This window comes from Xiphias gladius, chromosome 19 (genome assembly GCF_016859285.1).
Source record: "Xiphias gladius isolate SHS-SW01 ecotype Sanya breed wild chromosome 19, ASM1685928v1, whole genome shotgun sequence".
In the NCBI taxonomy this organism is placed as follows: Eukaryota; Metazoa; Chordata; class Actinopteri; order Istiophoriformes; family Xiphiidae; genus Xiphias; species Xiphias gladius.
The window spans coordinates 11529698-11543875 of record NC_053418.1 but is presented as its reverse complement, the minus strand read 5'-3'; the positions used below and the strand labels follow the sequence as shown (position 1 = coordinate 11543875).

Below are 14178 nucleotides of genomic sequence, written 5' to 3'. Positions count from 1 at the left end.
TGCATCTTCAGCCTCCAATGTTTGTTCACATTTTTTTTGTTTTTTGTTTTGTTTGTTTTGTTTGTTTTTTTGTTTTTTTTACATTGTTGCCTTTACTTGACAGCCATAGTAGAGATACAGAGAGGGGTATGACATTCAGCACCGGCCGGGAGTCAAAGCGTGGACGTTGCGGTTATGTGGTATGTGCCTCAACCATTAGGCTACCACAGTGCCCCGGTCTCAATGTTAAAGAGGGCACACATATACTCAGTGTTTGTGCATGGATAAATCTTTGTGAGCCAAACACAACTCGGCAAGTGTATCATGTTTGCCTGTGTTTTTTTTGCAAATGTGAACCATCATGTTGAACTAGCTTTTAACCCACTCACAAATTCACATGCGTGTAAAAAGCTATAGATAATGTCTAAGGGAAGTTGCTCAGTCATTGCTGGACCAGTTCTACGCATGCCAAACTACACCATACACTAAAAGCCAGCAGCTGGAGCTTGGACCTGCAGATGTAGCAGTGCTGATGTTGTCTCCTGCAGGCAAGAAAATAATAGCTGCTGCATTTGTAATGCTTGCACTACCTGCAGGCAGTGAGTATTACATTATTATTATTTTCTTATGTTTTGCTGCTGTTTTCTTGCTGTGTGTGTGTGTGTTTCACACTTAATACCTGTACCACCTGTTGGCTGAAATAAAATAATAGAAAAAAAATTAAACATCACTATAGATACCAATAAGTATCAGCATTTTAAATAGTATTGCCATTCAGCTAGTGGCTGTAAAACACCAAACGTGTTGATAAATTTGTTTCCTTTCTAGCCATGTCTTTGAAGGGTGCACAATGTTTAGCTTTACTCGAGTAGACTACACAAGAGCTATGCTATCTCAAGTTACGGAAAAAAAGAGTCTGAGACAAACGCTCCATTCCCCGCAGCATTGAAGCAGCCTACAGCTCTGTGGCTGCCGCTGCATTACTACACAACAGGAGATGAAATGCTCAGTGATAGACACAGTCCCTTTGAGAGTAACACAAGTACACATATGGAAAACTGCATGAGGCACTGTGGGTGTACAGCTGAAGGGGCTTGAATGAGTCAATTGTGTTGCCACATACTAATTGAGATTTTAATATTTACAGTACAATTTTCCTTCAAAGAAAGGAAAAAGTAAGGTTCGTACTCTTGATTTCCACTTACTTCTTGGATCAGATTGCTTCTACCGAACCTTCTGACATTGTGGATACATGTATGTATTGGTTTAGGTGTGATCTTTATTCCTCTCCCCGTTCTATACACAAATAAGCACTTGTTATCTAGTTTAAAAAGTTGGAGTAAAGGATGCACAAGGGCGAAAGTAGGTGAAGACAAAAATAAACGAATTAGAAACTCAAACTTAGCTGTATTTTGTCTTCAAACTTAGCAACATTGGGGCATACTTCGTGTACTGCTGAATGCTTATGATTCAGAGTGACAGAATTTGGGACGCGTCACAACTATCAAGCACGTTTGATACAAAGGCCACTTTGCGGTGTTTGGGAACAGCGGGGCACTGACTTCTCACAGAAGAGTGGAGATGAGACCCTGCCGAATTTTGACTATTTGAGTTTATTCAATCTGGGACTGGCATAAACCACTCACGCCTGTGAATGATGTGGCAGCATTATGTCAACTCTTAAGCTCATAAGAGCCGTCACACTGTCTTGTTTTCAAACTTGATGAAACAAAATGAATTTTGCCTGTAAGAGACTAGTTACTTTTTGCTTGTGATGGGGAGACAGGGTCATGCCAAGAGGGAATTGAGCTTGAGTCTCCCACAAAGATGCACGAGGGAGCATATTTAGACCAAATTAATGTCATGCCATCAGTGAAACAATGTTGACAGTTCTATAACACTGCTTTGGGTCCTCTGTGGCTTCAGACAGATTAATTCCTCCAATACTAACACACACACACACGACCAGCACCTTTTCCTCATCATTATCAGAGTTCTGTTAATATACAAAGTGGTTGAGTAAAACTCGGAGATGGTGTCTGACAGTGTTTAAGTTTTCATTGACAGTCAAGAATTTGAGGATGCATGTGAAGAAAATGGAATTGATGTTTCATGGAGAAAGACGATTTCAGACGGCATAATTCATAAGCTAGGTTTAACGTGGTTGTCAGCGCTACAGTTGGTAACTTTAAATGCTTGTGTTTGTGGTTGTAAAGATATTTGTGGATAAAAAAAAGTGTGTATTCATGGTGTTTTATGTATGTACTTGTGTTAGCCTGTGTTGACAGGTGTTAACTACTATTTACAGGTGACAGTTTTGCTTAAGGGTAGGTTATCCTTTGCCCCTTTTTTGAAGGTTACTCTAAACTTAGCATACTTTTTTCAATGGGCACTCAATCGGGGGTTGGAGCCTATCCCAGCTGACACTGGGCAAAAGGCAGAGTACACCCTGGACAGGACTGACACATAGAGACAAATCTTCACATTCACACCAACGGCCAATTTAGAGTTGCCTGTTAATCTAAACTGCACGTCTGTAGACTGTGGGGGGAAACCAGAGTCCCTGGAGGGAGCCTATAGAGGCATGGCAAGAACAGCTCCACACAGAGAGCCCACAGCTCGCTTGAAGGATCAAACCCAGAACCTTCTTGGTGTGAGGCAACAGTGCTAAGCACTGCACCAACGTGCTGCCCGCTGATCAGTCTCAAAGTCAATAATCATAATTATTTCATTTATTATTTCATTGGTGTTCTATAAAGATATTTATATTATTATTTTTTAAAATGACTGTTTGGTATATTTTTTTTACATCTAAATTAAGTTTTCAAAGTGGCTTGAAGAGTGTAATGTCTTTTCCTCTAGCTGTTTTGTAAGCTAAATCATCAGTTAAAATAGTATAGGGTATAATGTATGTAATGTAGCCAAATAGATACAGTCTTTGTTCCTGTAATAATAAAAATATTACAGATATTCATAATAAAGAATAAAACATCATGATTACTAAAATGCACCGATAAGGCTGGAGCTCACTGACACACATTAAGGATGGAGCCACAGTTATCTACCGATTATACATCCGGGACACAAATTACTAGATGATGATACTAGATATTATTCGAAAAAACAGAGACCTCTAATAATCAGTGCGTATATTAAGGTGTGGTGGAGGTGAGTAGATATATTTTATTTTGGCTTTCAGCCTCAAAATAATAGACCAGTGTAATAAAATATACCAGTGCGTTTGATGTAAGGCATTTTCAAAACTGGTTTGGTTTTTAAGTCTTCAACTGTGTTCCCAGCTGCACTGTTATCAACCGTGGTCCTCGAGGAGTTAAAAGCAATGTGGTACTGTAGAGGTCAAGATGACACGCTGCTCAGCTGCTCATTCCCCTTCTCGATGTCACAGTAGAGGCAAACATTTATATCCAGTGCATGTTTATCTATAACAAAGTGGTTTGTGCATTCGACTTTTAGGAGAAATGTTTCGCAGAGGAAAATTAAAAGTCATTTGCTAATTACCTCCATGTCACCTGAAATGCCATTAAAATCTGTATGACCAATAAATGGACTGAGTTAGTTCCTGCTGTGGGACCTGAGCTTTTTCTCAACCAATCGAAATTAATGAGCCCTCACTGTGGGCCATAAAAATGAACAACTCCTGTACCTTAGGGCAAATATTTTGTAGCCAAACTTATGTCATTTGAGTACAAAAGCCACTACGTATGACACCTTGTTATTGAAAGTGGGACCAGTTCCTCGGCCAACAGTGTGCTGGCTCTCCTACATGCATCTTACCTAGTGTAAGAACAAGGCATCCTATCAAAACAGTTGTGGAGCATGAGGACAGTGTGCTCTGAGAAAGTGTGTATTGCTGAGAAAGAGTGAGCAGTGGTATTTTTGAACTTTTCTGTACAACTGTCCTGCTCCACTCTGCTCAGATGATCATTAGGTTAAAACAAATAAAGTATGGTTTTTAAGCCCTGTTTCTGCAGTCTTTGGCGTTGACTTTCTGCATGTGTGTGTTCTCACAGGGCCTGGGGGCAGAGAGCAAGAACCTGTACCCTTTCCTTCTCCCTGTCATCCAGCTGAGCACTGATGTTTCCCAGCCACCACATGTGTATTTGCTGGAGGATGGACTGGAGCTTTGGTATGGACACACTTGCACATACAGTACACAAGCATTTATGAGTCATAGAAAAAACTCCCCAAGGCAGACATTTGTAAAGCACTTGGTGATCTCATTTCCTCCCTCACACTTCAGAGCATACTCGCATACACACCTATATATACATACTTTGGCTATAGTTGTGTTTTCCGATGTTTTGGCTCAAGAAACTCATGAGTTAGTTTTTGTCATATTAGTCATCAGCCTCATTTACTGAGTCACGCTGATCATATTTAGTGGTAAATATGCTGACTGTGACACGGAGGCAACCACTCTTGGTGGGTGATGAAGCTCCTGATCATTTATGTAGCCCACAATCTTACCTTTGTTATTGTTTTGGGCACATGCCATATTAAAGCAATCTCAAAAATCTGCTGCAAAACAACATGCTCACTTTTGCGTAGGCACAGCACCAACAAAAAGCTTGGCTTCACTAGAATATAATTTGCTGGGGTTACCTTTTGTTCTGCTCCAATCATCTCTTTGCTTTTGAGCTATCTTCTTAATCTCTTTTTTTCTGTCTATCCCTATGGAGTGCTGTACTGTTCAGCATGCTGTGTGTGCTTGTATCACAAAACCATGGTCTTATGTCTCTGTCCTGTCTTTTTTTATCCAGGCTGATAAACAGCACTGCCCTAAATATTTGTTTGCTTTTTTTTTTTTTTTTTTAACAAAGTTACTGTCGTTTTCTCCTGCTTTTATCTTTTATCAGCTGGTTTTCTTTCCGTTTCCCTCTCAGTATCTCAATATCTTACACTTAAAGTAGCTTAGAGCATGTTCATAGATCTTATTGAATGAATTACTTTGAAAATCCACTGCCTCATAACTAGAGATGAGGAGAGAGGCCTGGTGAATTTAAGTCATCACCATATTTTAATATTTAATAAAAAGTACAGCTATCACATTTTCTATGAGAACTGATTATTTTGTATGCAAAATGTTTTTAAAAATATCAATATCGAGCCTGTTATAAGTTACAAGAATCTGTCTGCCGTAAAATTGCTTACAAAGTCTGTCCAATAGCCAAAATCTTACAAAATTGAATATGCTTTTCTTTATTTCAGAATAAAATATGTGAAACCATCAACACCGTGTCACTTTATAATCAAGCAATTTATGTAACGTTCCTTTTTGTCAGATTTTTCTTTACACTGATCAAAACACTGATGTTGCTTTCCTCTGCCTCCTTCGTTTTCCTATTTTTCTTTTACACCCACTTCACCATGTATTGTTTTTTTCTACTTTTGTGATGCCCATGCTCTCCTCTTTCTTTCTCTAATTTGTCATGCTGTATTTCTCTTCCCATTTTCTTTTGCCACCTCGAATCTATGTCTTCTTCTCTCTTCTCACAACTTCCCCATTTTCTGTTTTTTTCTCTCCTTTGCACTCTCTCTCCTCCTTTCTTTTTACTTCCTCCTCTGCCTGATCTCCTCCTTCCCGCCCTCTCATCATGCAGGTTGGTGACTTTGGAGAACAGCCCAGCCGTCACGCCGGAGCTGCTCAGAATTTTCCAGAACATGTCAGCTTTGCTGGGTGAGCTTGATGAAATTTTTTTGTTTGCTGGTCTATCTGGATATATGTGTGCGTTTGTACTTGTGTATGATGTGTGTGCAAATGAGTTTGGATTTTTTTTCCATCTTGACGTCATGGTATTTTGCATTAACATGTAGATTGAATTTGTGGTAGGAAAGAAGGGTATCACAACATCAAGTGTGATGCATTTTGGATAGCTTGATTGGCATTTGGAAAAATGATGGCTTCCTGTGTAATAGGGATATGTGTGTGACAGTGTGTGTGTAGTTCAGAAGAGAGGCAGAGAAAACGTTTCACATCAAAACAGTCTGTGAGATGGAAAGAAGCTGTACAGTCTGAAAGAACAAACCAGCATCATATGATCAAATACATTTAAATCACAGAGAACCTGAGAGACTGAGGAAAGACAGTTGATGCAATATATGGACATGAACTTCATTTTCATAGTTTTATCACTTTGGGCTTTGTAGCTTGCAAAGATCACAGTTGTGGATTTGCAGTAGCCTCAAGGCATCAGGGCCACTTCTTTGGTTCTCTAGGCAGCTGTGAGTGGTGGCAGACTGAATGTAACTGGCTGGATGATTTATCTCAGGCCTGGAACATTTAGACACCTCACTTGCTGTAATGTGTAGAGGTGAATGTGTGTGCGACCTTCAGTGTGATGAGGAACATAATTGATGCTGGTGCTTCTGCACATAACGAGTGAGTCAGACTAATATGAACACTAGTGTAGCCTGATTGGCTTACTGGAGCATTTGATCATTCATAGCGTGGATGGGGTATCCATGGGACACAGAAGAGCAAGGGACTCAGGAAGACAGTCACGGACGGATGAAGTGGAGGAGGAAGGAATTAAAGAGGATCAAGAAAAGGGAGCGATTGGTGAAACATAACGAGGTGGCGGATGAAAATGAATGATTTAAGAACTGATGGTAGGAAAATTAATGAAAAAGAAGTCACACAAAATAAAGGTTATTCATTGGAGGTGTGCACTGAGGAGCTTCGACATAGATGGATTGAAAGATAAGGGATCCCCTTTTTACTCTTATCTAGTACTGAACAAAAAAGTTAAAGAAGGCAATGAACCAAAGCAGAAAATGGAAGCTTTTTTTTTTCTTTTTTTTTTAACAAGGCAGCACAACCAGTCATTTTAAAGTTTAGACCAATCACAGACAGTTAAATGGAGGTAGCTGGAAGGTGACGAAAAAAACTACTGAATTCAAGAAGCCTTTGCACAATGATTGATTGAAGGAGGGGAGAAGAAATGTAAAACTGGCAAGAAGGTGTAAGGTTGTGTAACAGAAAATGGAAGGCTGGATGGAGGGAAATAAAAGATGGAAATACATGGACAATTAAGATGATGCAGGGTTAGTTTTTGAACGATGGAGGTTGGAAGCACAGAATCCAGGATGGAAGGATGTTAGCTATCTTTAAATAATGATGAATATTTGGACAGTTGCTATAATGAGCTCGTAGGTTTACCTACAGATATTCACTAATTTTCTGCCCCATTTACCTCAGATCTTCCTGATATGCAGTCCATCAGAAATGGATTTAAATTAGAGCTTTGTTGTTGTAATATGTCTCATATGTAGGACCTTATAATCTGTTTTTTCTCTCAATGGTCCAACAACAGCCTAATGTTACAACTATCAGACTGTAAAAATAAATAACATTTCTCTCTCATCCAACCAGAAGCCGCGATGGTGGTTATCAACTCGTTAAGTCAACCCAGGTTTTCCCGAGCACGTTCACATAAAAAGGGCAGTGATTGCGGCATATGACCGATCACAAACATGTACAAGTCTACCGACAGTAGAACACCATATTTTACTAGCGAAGAACAACCTATAATAAAAATACGAACACATAATCCAGGCTATAAGCAAGAGTTGCAGCTGCCAAATGCAGGAAGGATAGTTGTCAAAAAATCGGCAACTGAGTGAATGTGCAACTTAATAGGTTTATAATATCACAGCCCCATCATTAGTGAACGAGTATATCTGAATATAATTACATTTGTGTATTACATTAAATTAATATTTTGCTTAGATCTATTCTAATGGTCTGTATGACAATTTCAGTCTTATTATTTCAGCTGCAACCCTGTCGTTGTCAAACGGAGTAAAAAAATAAATAAATATATAAATATAAAACCATAAGTCAACGTGGTAAGTAGGCTTACTTTTATATTTTATGAGTACAAAATGTACAAGGGTTTAGTGCTTCAATCAGTCACTGTTGTAAGTTGATATTTGTAAACAAAAGCACAATGACAAGGAGGGAAAAAAAGCAAATGAAGACAGGAGGGGACCTTCCAACACAGGAGTATACTCCTGGTGAGGAGATGGCCCTCTGTAATAATGAGGGTCGCTCATTTGAAAAAAATCGTCAGGGAAAGCCAAAGGGGTTTGCCAGTCTTGCTCTCCTAAGAGACCCTGTCACGATCCACACACCAAGCTCCACACGATCTTCTACAAATGTTTATCTGTTATCTCGAACATTACCTGCTCCGGAGCAGGTTAGGTGTGCAGCATAAGTTACCATGTTGGTTTACCCCAGTAAGAAGTAAACCACTGTTGTAACCCTGAAAACCCCGGTGTTAAACCTGGAGTTACCTCGCTAACCTCTAATCCAGTTTTGTAGTTGGGGCCTCTGGCAACAGAAGAAATTGTGCTTCCCTTTGAAGATATTCTGTTGTACCCACGTCCGTTTTGGTCTACATAACATCATGGAAATAGGCTCACTTTTGAACTGATTTTGCTTATCATTTTTAGTGTTTGCTAGGGATGCTTGTCACATTTCTTACCTTTTTCAATATTTGTTTCAGTGGAGATGAGTGGAGCTCAGTTTAAGCAATTTTCACTGCAGTACCTTCCAGCGCTTGAACATCTCAAGCACAATCTACACACACATCAACTTGCTCTGAGTGTTAAAAAAGATTTAAGCTCCTTAATGTCTTTTAATCTGCGGTGGTAGTCCGCACATCCTTAACTGCCTGACTGATAAAAGTTGTATCAGAATTAAGAAGCCTTTCTTGAGCCCATTCTTGAGTTTTCAATCACATCACATGATCAGCATATAATATTTGCCCAATTGTAATGGCATTTTAGATGGTAAGCTTTTCTTTTCCTTCAGTTTTATTCTGTCTTTTTCTATTTTTGTGACTTCTCTATTCACGCAAAAGTTGAGTTTTAAAGTTCATTCTTGGCTTCCCAAACAGCAGTTGAGAAAACAGGACACAGGATCCATTTAGTAGATGTTCTGGAGCTTTTGATCATACCAAGACTCACGTTTGAATCAATATTATCTGAGGAAGGTGGGATTATCTTCTCAGCTGTTGTTTCCAAGGTCGAGAATGATCTTTGAACCTCCTTGAATAAGAGTTCAGACTGTCATTTATCTCATCCTCTGTCACATCTGCTCTCCATATGTACCATCACATCTTTAGTAACTCCTGTAACACTTGGACTTGAATGAACCCAAACCCTTGTTCTCCTCTCCAAAGAAATTCTGAAGGAGTGTGATGGCTTGCTTTTGTTTTTCACTATCATAATAGCTATTTTTTAAATTATTATGATCAACCTTTTGAAAATAATCCTTTTCCATTAGTAAGTTTGTTTGACCTTTTGTAGCATAAATGACTGATAATATTTGCATGTGTGCAGCTATTTTTGTTGTCAACAGGCTGTGTTTGCTGCTCCATTAATTCATGGAATAATCCAGTGCCCAAGACTTTAAAATTACAACCAATTGTCCACACGTAGTACTCTCTCCGCCCCTTCTTCATTCTCCCTGTCTCTCTGTCTCTTATTGTGAAAAACACTTTTTTTCTTAAGGTTAAATTAGCACATTAATCACTTTGAATGTAATTATATAGTCATTGCAAGTCTTAAAAGGAAAATTCAAAGCTGTTGTGATGAAAGATGTTAGCTCAGGGGCATGGTCGCGGGTCAGACCAAATTAGCACACAGTTTTAAATACGTTTATCCTTTTAACACTTTGAACAGATGAATAAATATAGGAACATTTTACATTTAATATGCATGCATGCACTTACTTCATAGTGTCTTTTTGTCAAACTTTGGTCAGTCATCGTCTTTGGCTGGTTTTCACCAGAACATCCGGTGGTTCATTTATTTAGTCCATGGAGAGCAGTGGAGGGATGTTGGCTATTCAGAGTCTGGCTCAGTATTGGTGTCGCTGCTTGCCAGGTATGTGGCCTGGCCTGTCTGATAAAGAGCCTCGCTCCATCATTGTTAAACTGGAGCAGCAAATTTCCTAATTACAATGTCAAGAGCCCTGCCTAAATTGTGAGACGAGCACCACGCTCTGTATCACTGCCACCACTATCTGAACCAGGTCACATTTTAGCTGTGCGTGTTGCTCTGAACAGTGATGGAGAGTACGCAGGGAAGTTTTTTCCTTGTTGACGTTATAACGATTAGTGTGAGCAAGTGATAGAGTTAAAGTGTCCATTCATTTCCACTCCATTTTATTTTACTATGCTATTTTTCTGAATGTTTAGAAACTCAACAGTCATTGCTGTTTTACAATAAACTTTTTACAGGGAGAGAAAGAAATTATAGCTACTGAACCGCTACAGGGCTTCAATCTGAAACAGATGGACGAAATATTAGGTTTGCTTTAAAGCAAAGAGTAGCAACACCAAATCAATGCAGCAACAGAAGAATATAAGAAAACATGGAGGCGTATTACAAAATTTTAATAAGTATTCCTTTAAAGCAGGGAGATTAGGAATAGAGAGCTGTCTCTATTAATAGTCTTACAGGCTGCAACTAGCGATTATTGTCATTATCTTTATCTGTTGATTATTTTTCTCAATCAGTTGATCAATGGTATAGTCTGTAAAATTTTAGAAAATACCCTTTGCAATTTCTGGAAGTCCACAATGTCTTCAAATACTGACCAACATTCCAAATTTCAAAGATAATCAGTTTACAATGATATAAAACAGAAAAAGCAGTAAATCTTCACATTTAAGAAGCTGGAATCAGTCATTTTTAGGGAATTTTGCTACATAAATGACTATTCAGTTATCATAATAGCTAGTGATTAATTTTTGACTAATCATTTCTGAACTAATAGCTTGCATCTCTGTATTTTAATGTTAATAAATTGGAACTGATTGTTGCAATGTGACCTTGCTGAAGTGGCTTTAAAGTAATAACAGAACCAGATTGGGCAGTGCAAAAACATTGCTTAATGAACAACCCATCAGTTAGCAATTACTGGTACAGCCAAAGATGTGTCAGACCATCCCCACAAGATCAGTGATTCTATATTGGCAGAGGTTTCAGTTTAATTTTTTTCATATGAAAGTTCTGTGAGGGAATTGCTAACATTCCTCTGACTGCAGTCTCTCAGTTAACTGACCAGTTAATGTGCTCCATGGATCAATCTGGACATCCCCATCAGAGGACAACCTTTTTATTACAGGCTTCTCAACTAGAAGTAATGAGTTTGAATACAGACGTTGGACACATTTGGCCATTGTTAATGCAAGAATGGAACACATTTTATCTGAGATGAAAGAGCATTATTTTTTATATATTTCACAAATATTTATTGTAATTCTGTGTAGTAATTTTTTCTTTATTTTTTCTTAAAGTTTGATAATATAATGATCCATGATCATTATCCATTATTTTTTTGAAGTCTCTTAAGATAATTTTGCCTTGTTCAGCCTTGAGCGGGTATTGTATCAACTAAAGTGAGATGATTCAGAATTTTTCCTGGACACAACGCTGGGAGTTTTCTGCTTTCTTATCATTGCGGTTATCTCATACATTTGGGTCTCCTGGTAAAGCTGATTTTTGCCATTTCTGTCAAACCCTTGCTGAGCTTCTCTCAAGCATCATCGAAGACTTACTCACTCAAACACCAAAGGGAGTTAGCGTGTCATCTTGCAATTGTAGTTGAGGATTCATGTTGTATTCCATGTTTTTCCTTTGTGTACAGGAAAACACAGCAAAGTAAGCCGTCTCTGTAGAGCTGCGGCTATACTTATATACTCCTAAGAAAATCTTTAACTCTACAATAAAACATGATTTGACTTTTCCCTAGAGGTTGTCCACTTTTCTCCATTTTCAGAGCTTAAATTAAAAAAAATAAAAATGAGAATAGTCAGTTTTTCATTTAGTTTTATGCATCTGTGCATTTTTATGACTGTTGAAACTCCGAACCTTGGGCTTTACTCAGTTCAAGCTTTCTTAAGCTGGGTGGGTTGAAAGACATTGTCAACCCAAACACGTACTGTTAAAGCAGAAATTGGGTTGGGAGATGACCAAAATTTTAACAGTTGTTACCAACAACCATTAGAGGCACTTCAGATGCTGTTATCACAGTCAGATGTGAGGTTCATTTTCCTGTTAATGTTGATAACCAAAGCGGATTGTGCAGCATATGCCCAGGGCTATGGAGGATGTAGTGACTAATGCTTAATCAGTGCTTTAGCAGCTGTTTATGTGACAATCTGATTATAACTTGTGGTCTGTGGTTGGAAGGGGAAATTGTGTCCTCACTTGCTTCATGAAAATGTTATTCATTTAAGGTATTGATTTTGCAAAACGGCCTATTCCTTTTTAGACTATAAGGAGTTTCTAATATTTTGTCCAAGGGCATTTACATGAATGGGAGAAAAAAAATTTGGAATACCTTTCAATATAATTCAGTCCAATCCAAATCCAACTAAAGCCTCAAAAATTACTATAAAGTAACATCTCTCCAACAGTCTCATCAAAAATTGAGCGTAATTGAGTTCATAACAAAAGTAGTAACATTGCATTATGTCAGAGTATTTGTAATGGATTGCAGTGTATTAATTTTTAAAAAAAAACTCTTTTTGGTAGGGAATTAAAAAAATTAGCTTGTATTTGACAACTCTAGGATCACAGTTTATTAATTGTATTATTACAGTTTATTTATTATCTTTTTAATTGTGAAAGTGGGAAGGCCAGTCACCACATAGAACCCAGGAGAGATTCTTGAGCAACAATGGTAAGATTAGCAATTGTTTGGCTTGGTGCAATTTAAAAAGTTTGAAATATTCAACCAGCCCTGGTCCATCCTGTCTCATAAAACCACTTTGTACCTCAAGAGATGATAGTGAGTCACAGTAGTGTTCAGTCTGTCCTCAGTCCAGTACGAGACGGTGAAGAAGTAGTAACTGCGAGTAGTTTATAAACCTGTGTTGCAGCTATCCTCTCTGGATGACATTCCTCCAATCTTTCCCCAAGCTCAGCTATTGATGCTGCTTCTCTCCCTTGCGTTCCTCAGCCCCTCGTGGCTCGTCCTTTACTCCTGCTACCACTATTTTTGTTTTTTCACTGACCAACCGATGCAGCGGCTCACCGGATTTGTCCTCGTGTGCCCAATGGCAAGTCCAACTATGACACGGGAAGAGGAGGGGGGAGGAGGTTACAAAGAGTGCATTTCCTTGTTTCTTACGATAGGAGTGGACACCCCAACTTTCTGGTAATATGCTGCCCCCTATTTGTTTGGAGTATGAATTTGACAGTTGGCCAGTTCTTACACATTGCCCCTTTATGTTGATTCGAAATAAATCCACCTTGCTATTGTCCCCGTTGTAGTAGTTTGTCACTGAAAAAGTATGGGCATACTGTGTGGAAATGGAAGTAAATTTACTTCCAGTAACTAGATGCAATGTTATATTGTCAGACTGTCTGTATTCATACATGGACCTTTGGGGCGCCTAGGTTTCATTTGCAATAGCGAAAAGGGGGAGATGATGAAAGTCTTATCGAGTCCAGGGCTCAGTGCTCTGAGCTGCCTGACCTACCTCCAACCCAGAATGAGAATTCAGTTCATTTCTTTCCCTCCCTATATGAATACTTGTACCTCTCCATTCCTCTTGTATTGATATTCATACAAAACTCTCCTTCAGAGGATATTGCTGCAGTATGCCCATAGCTTATCAGCAAAGCAAGTAATGACAGTGGCTGTGATGGTAACGTTATGGAAGGCTGTGAAAAGCATGCATTTACCTCCCTTTTTGCCTTTGTAATAAGGAAGTAGCGCGTGTGTAACTTTACTTACAGATAGAAGATTGAGTAGTTTTGAGTGTAATCCTATTGCCTTGCTCAGATGTGATAAAATGGTGACAATATTTCCACAGGCACAGAGCACAGAACAGTGTGTTCTCTGGTCTATGTTTGCTTCAGAGTAAAACTGGCTTCCTGGACATTATAATTACATAAATAGAAATTATATGATTCAGTTATTTAGAGATCAAAAATCAGAATCAGAGCTATACATTTTGTTATGATGTTCACTTTTGATGACTTTAATTGTGAACTAATTATGAACTACTAAGCTTGGTCCAAAGGTTAAGGATTTCAGTCTCTATGGTGTAGTATTAGGAATCTACACTGTATATCATGGCATTCTGGGAATTCCCATTGTGTTTAACCTCTGAGAAATCGACGCTTACTTTTAAGTTCAGTTTGTCAAATTAATGT

General features: G+C 38.6%; 1 protein-coding gene across 1 annotated transcript in view; it reads left to right on the top strand.

The window, feature by feature from the left end:
- Window positions 1–14178, top strand: part of ipo11 (importin 11) — a 111779-nt gene that overhangs the window by 58693 nt on the left and 38908 nt on the right. Inside the window, exons 21-22 of the mRNA XM_040154581.1 lie at window positions 4011–4126; window positions 5601–5677. Coding sequence (XP_040010515.1) covers window positions 4011–4126; window positions 5601–5677 — 193 coding nt within the window. The remainder of the gene's footprint in view (window positions 1–4010; window positions 4127–5600; window positions 5678–14178) is intronic.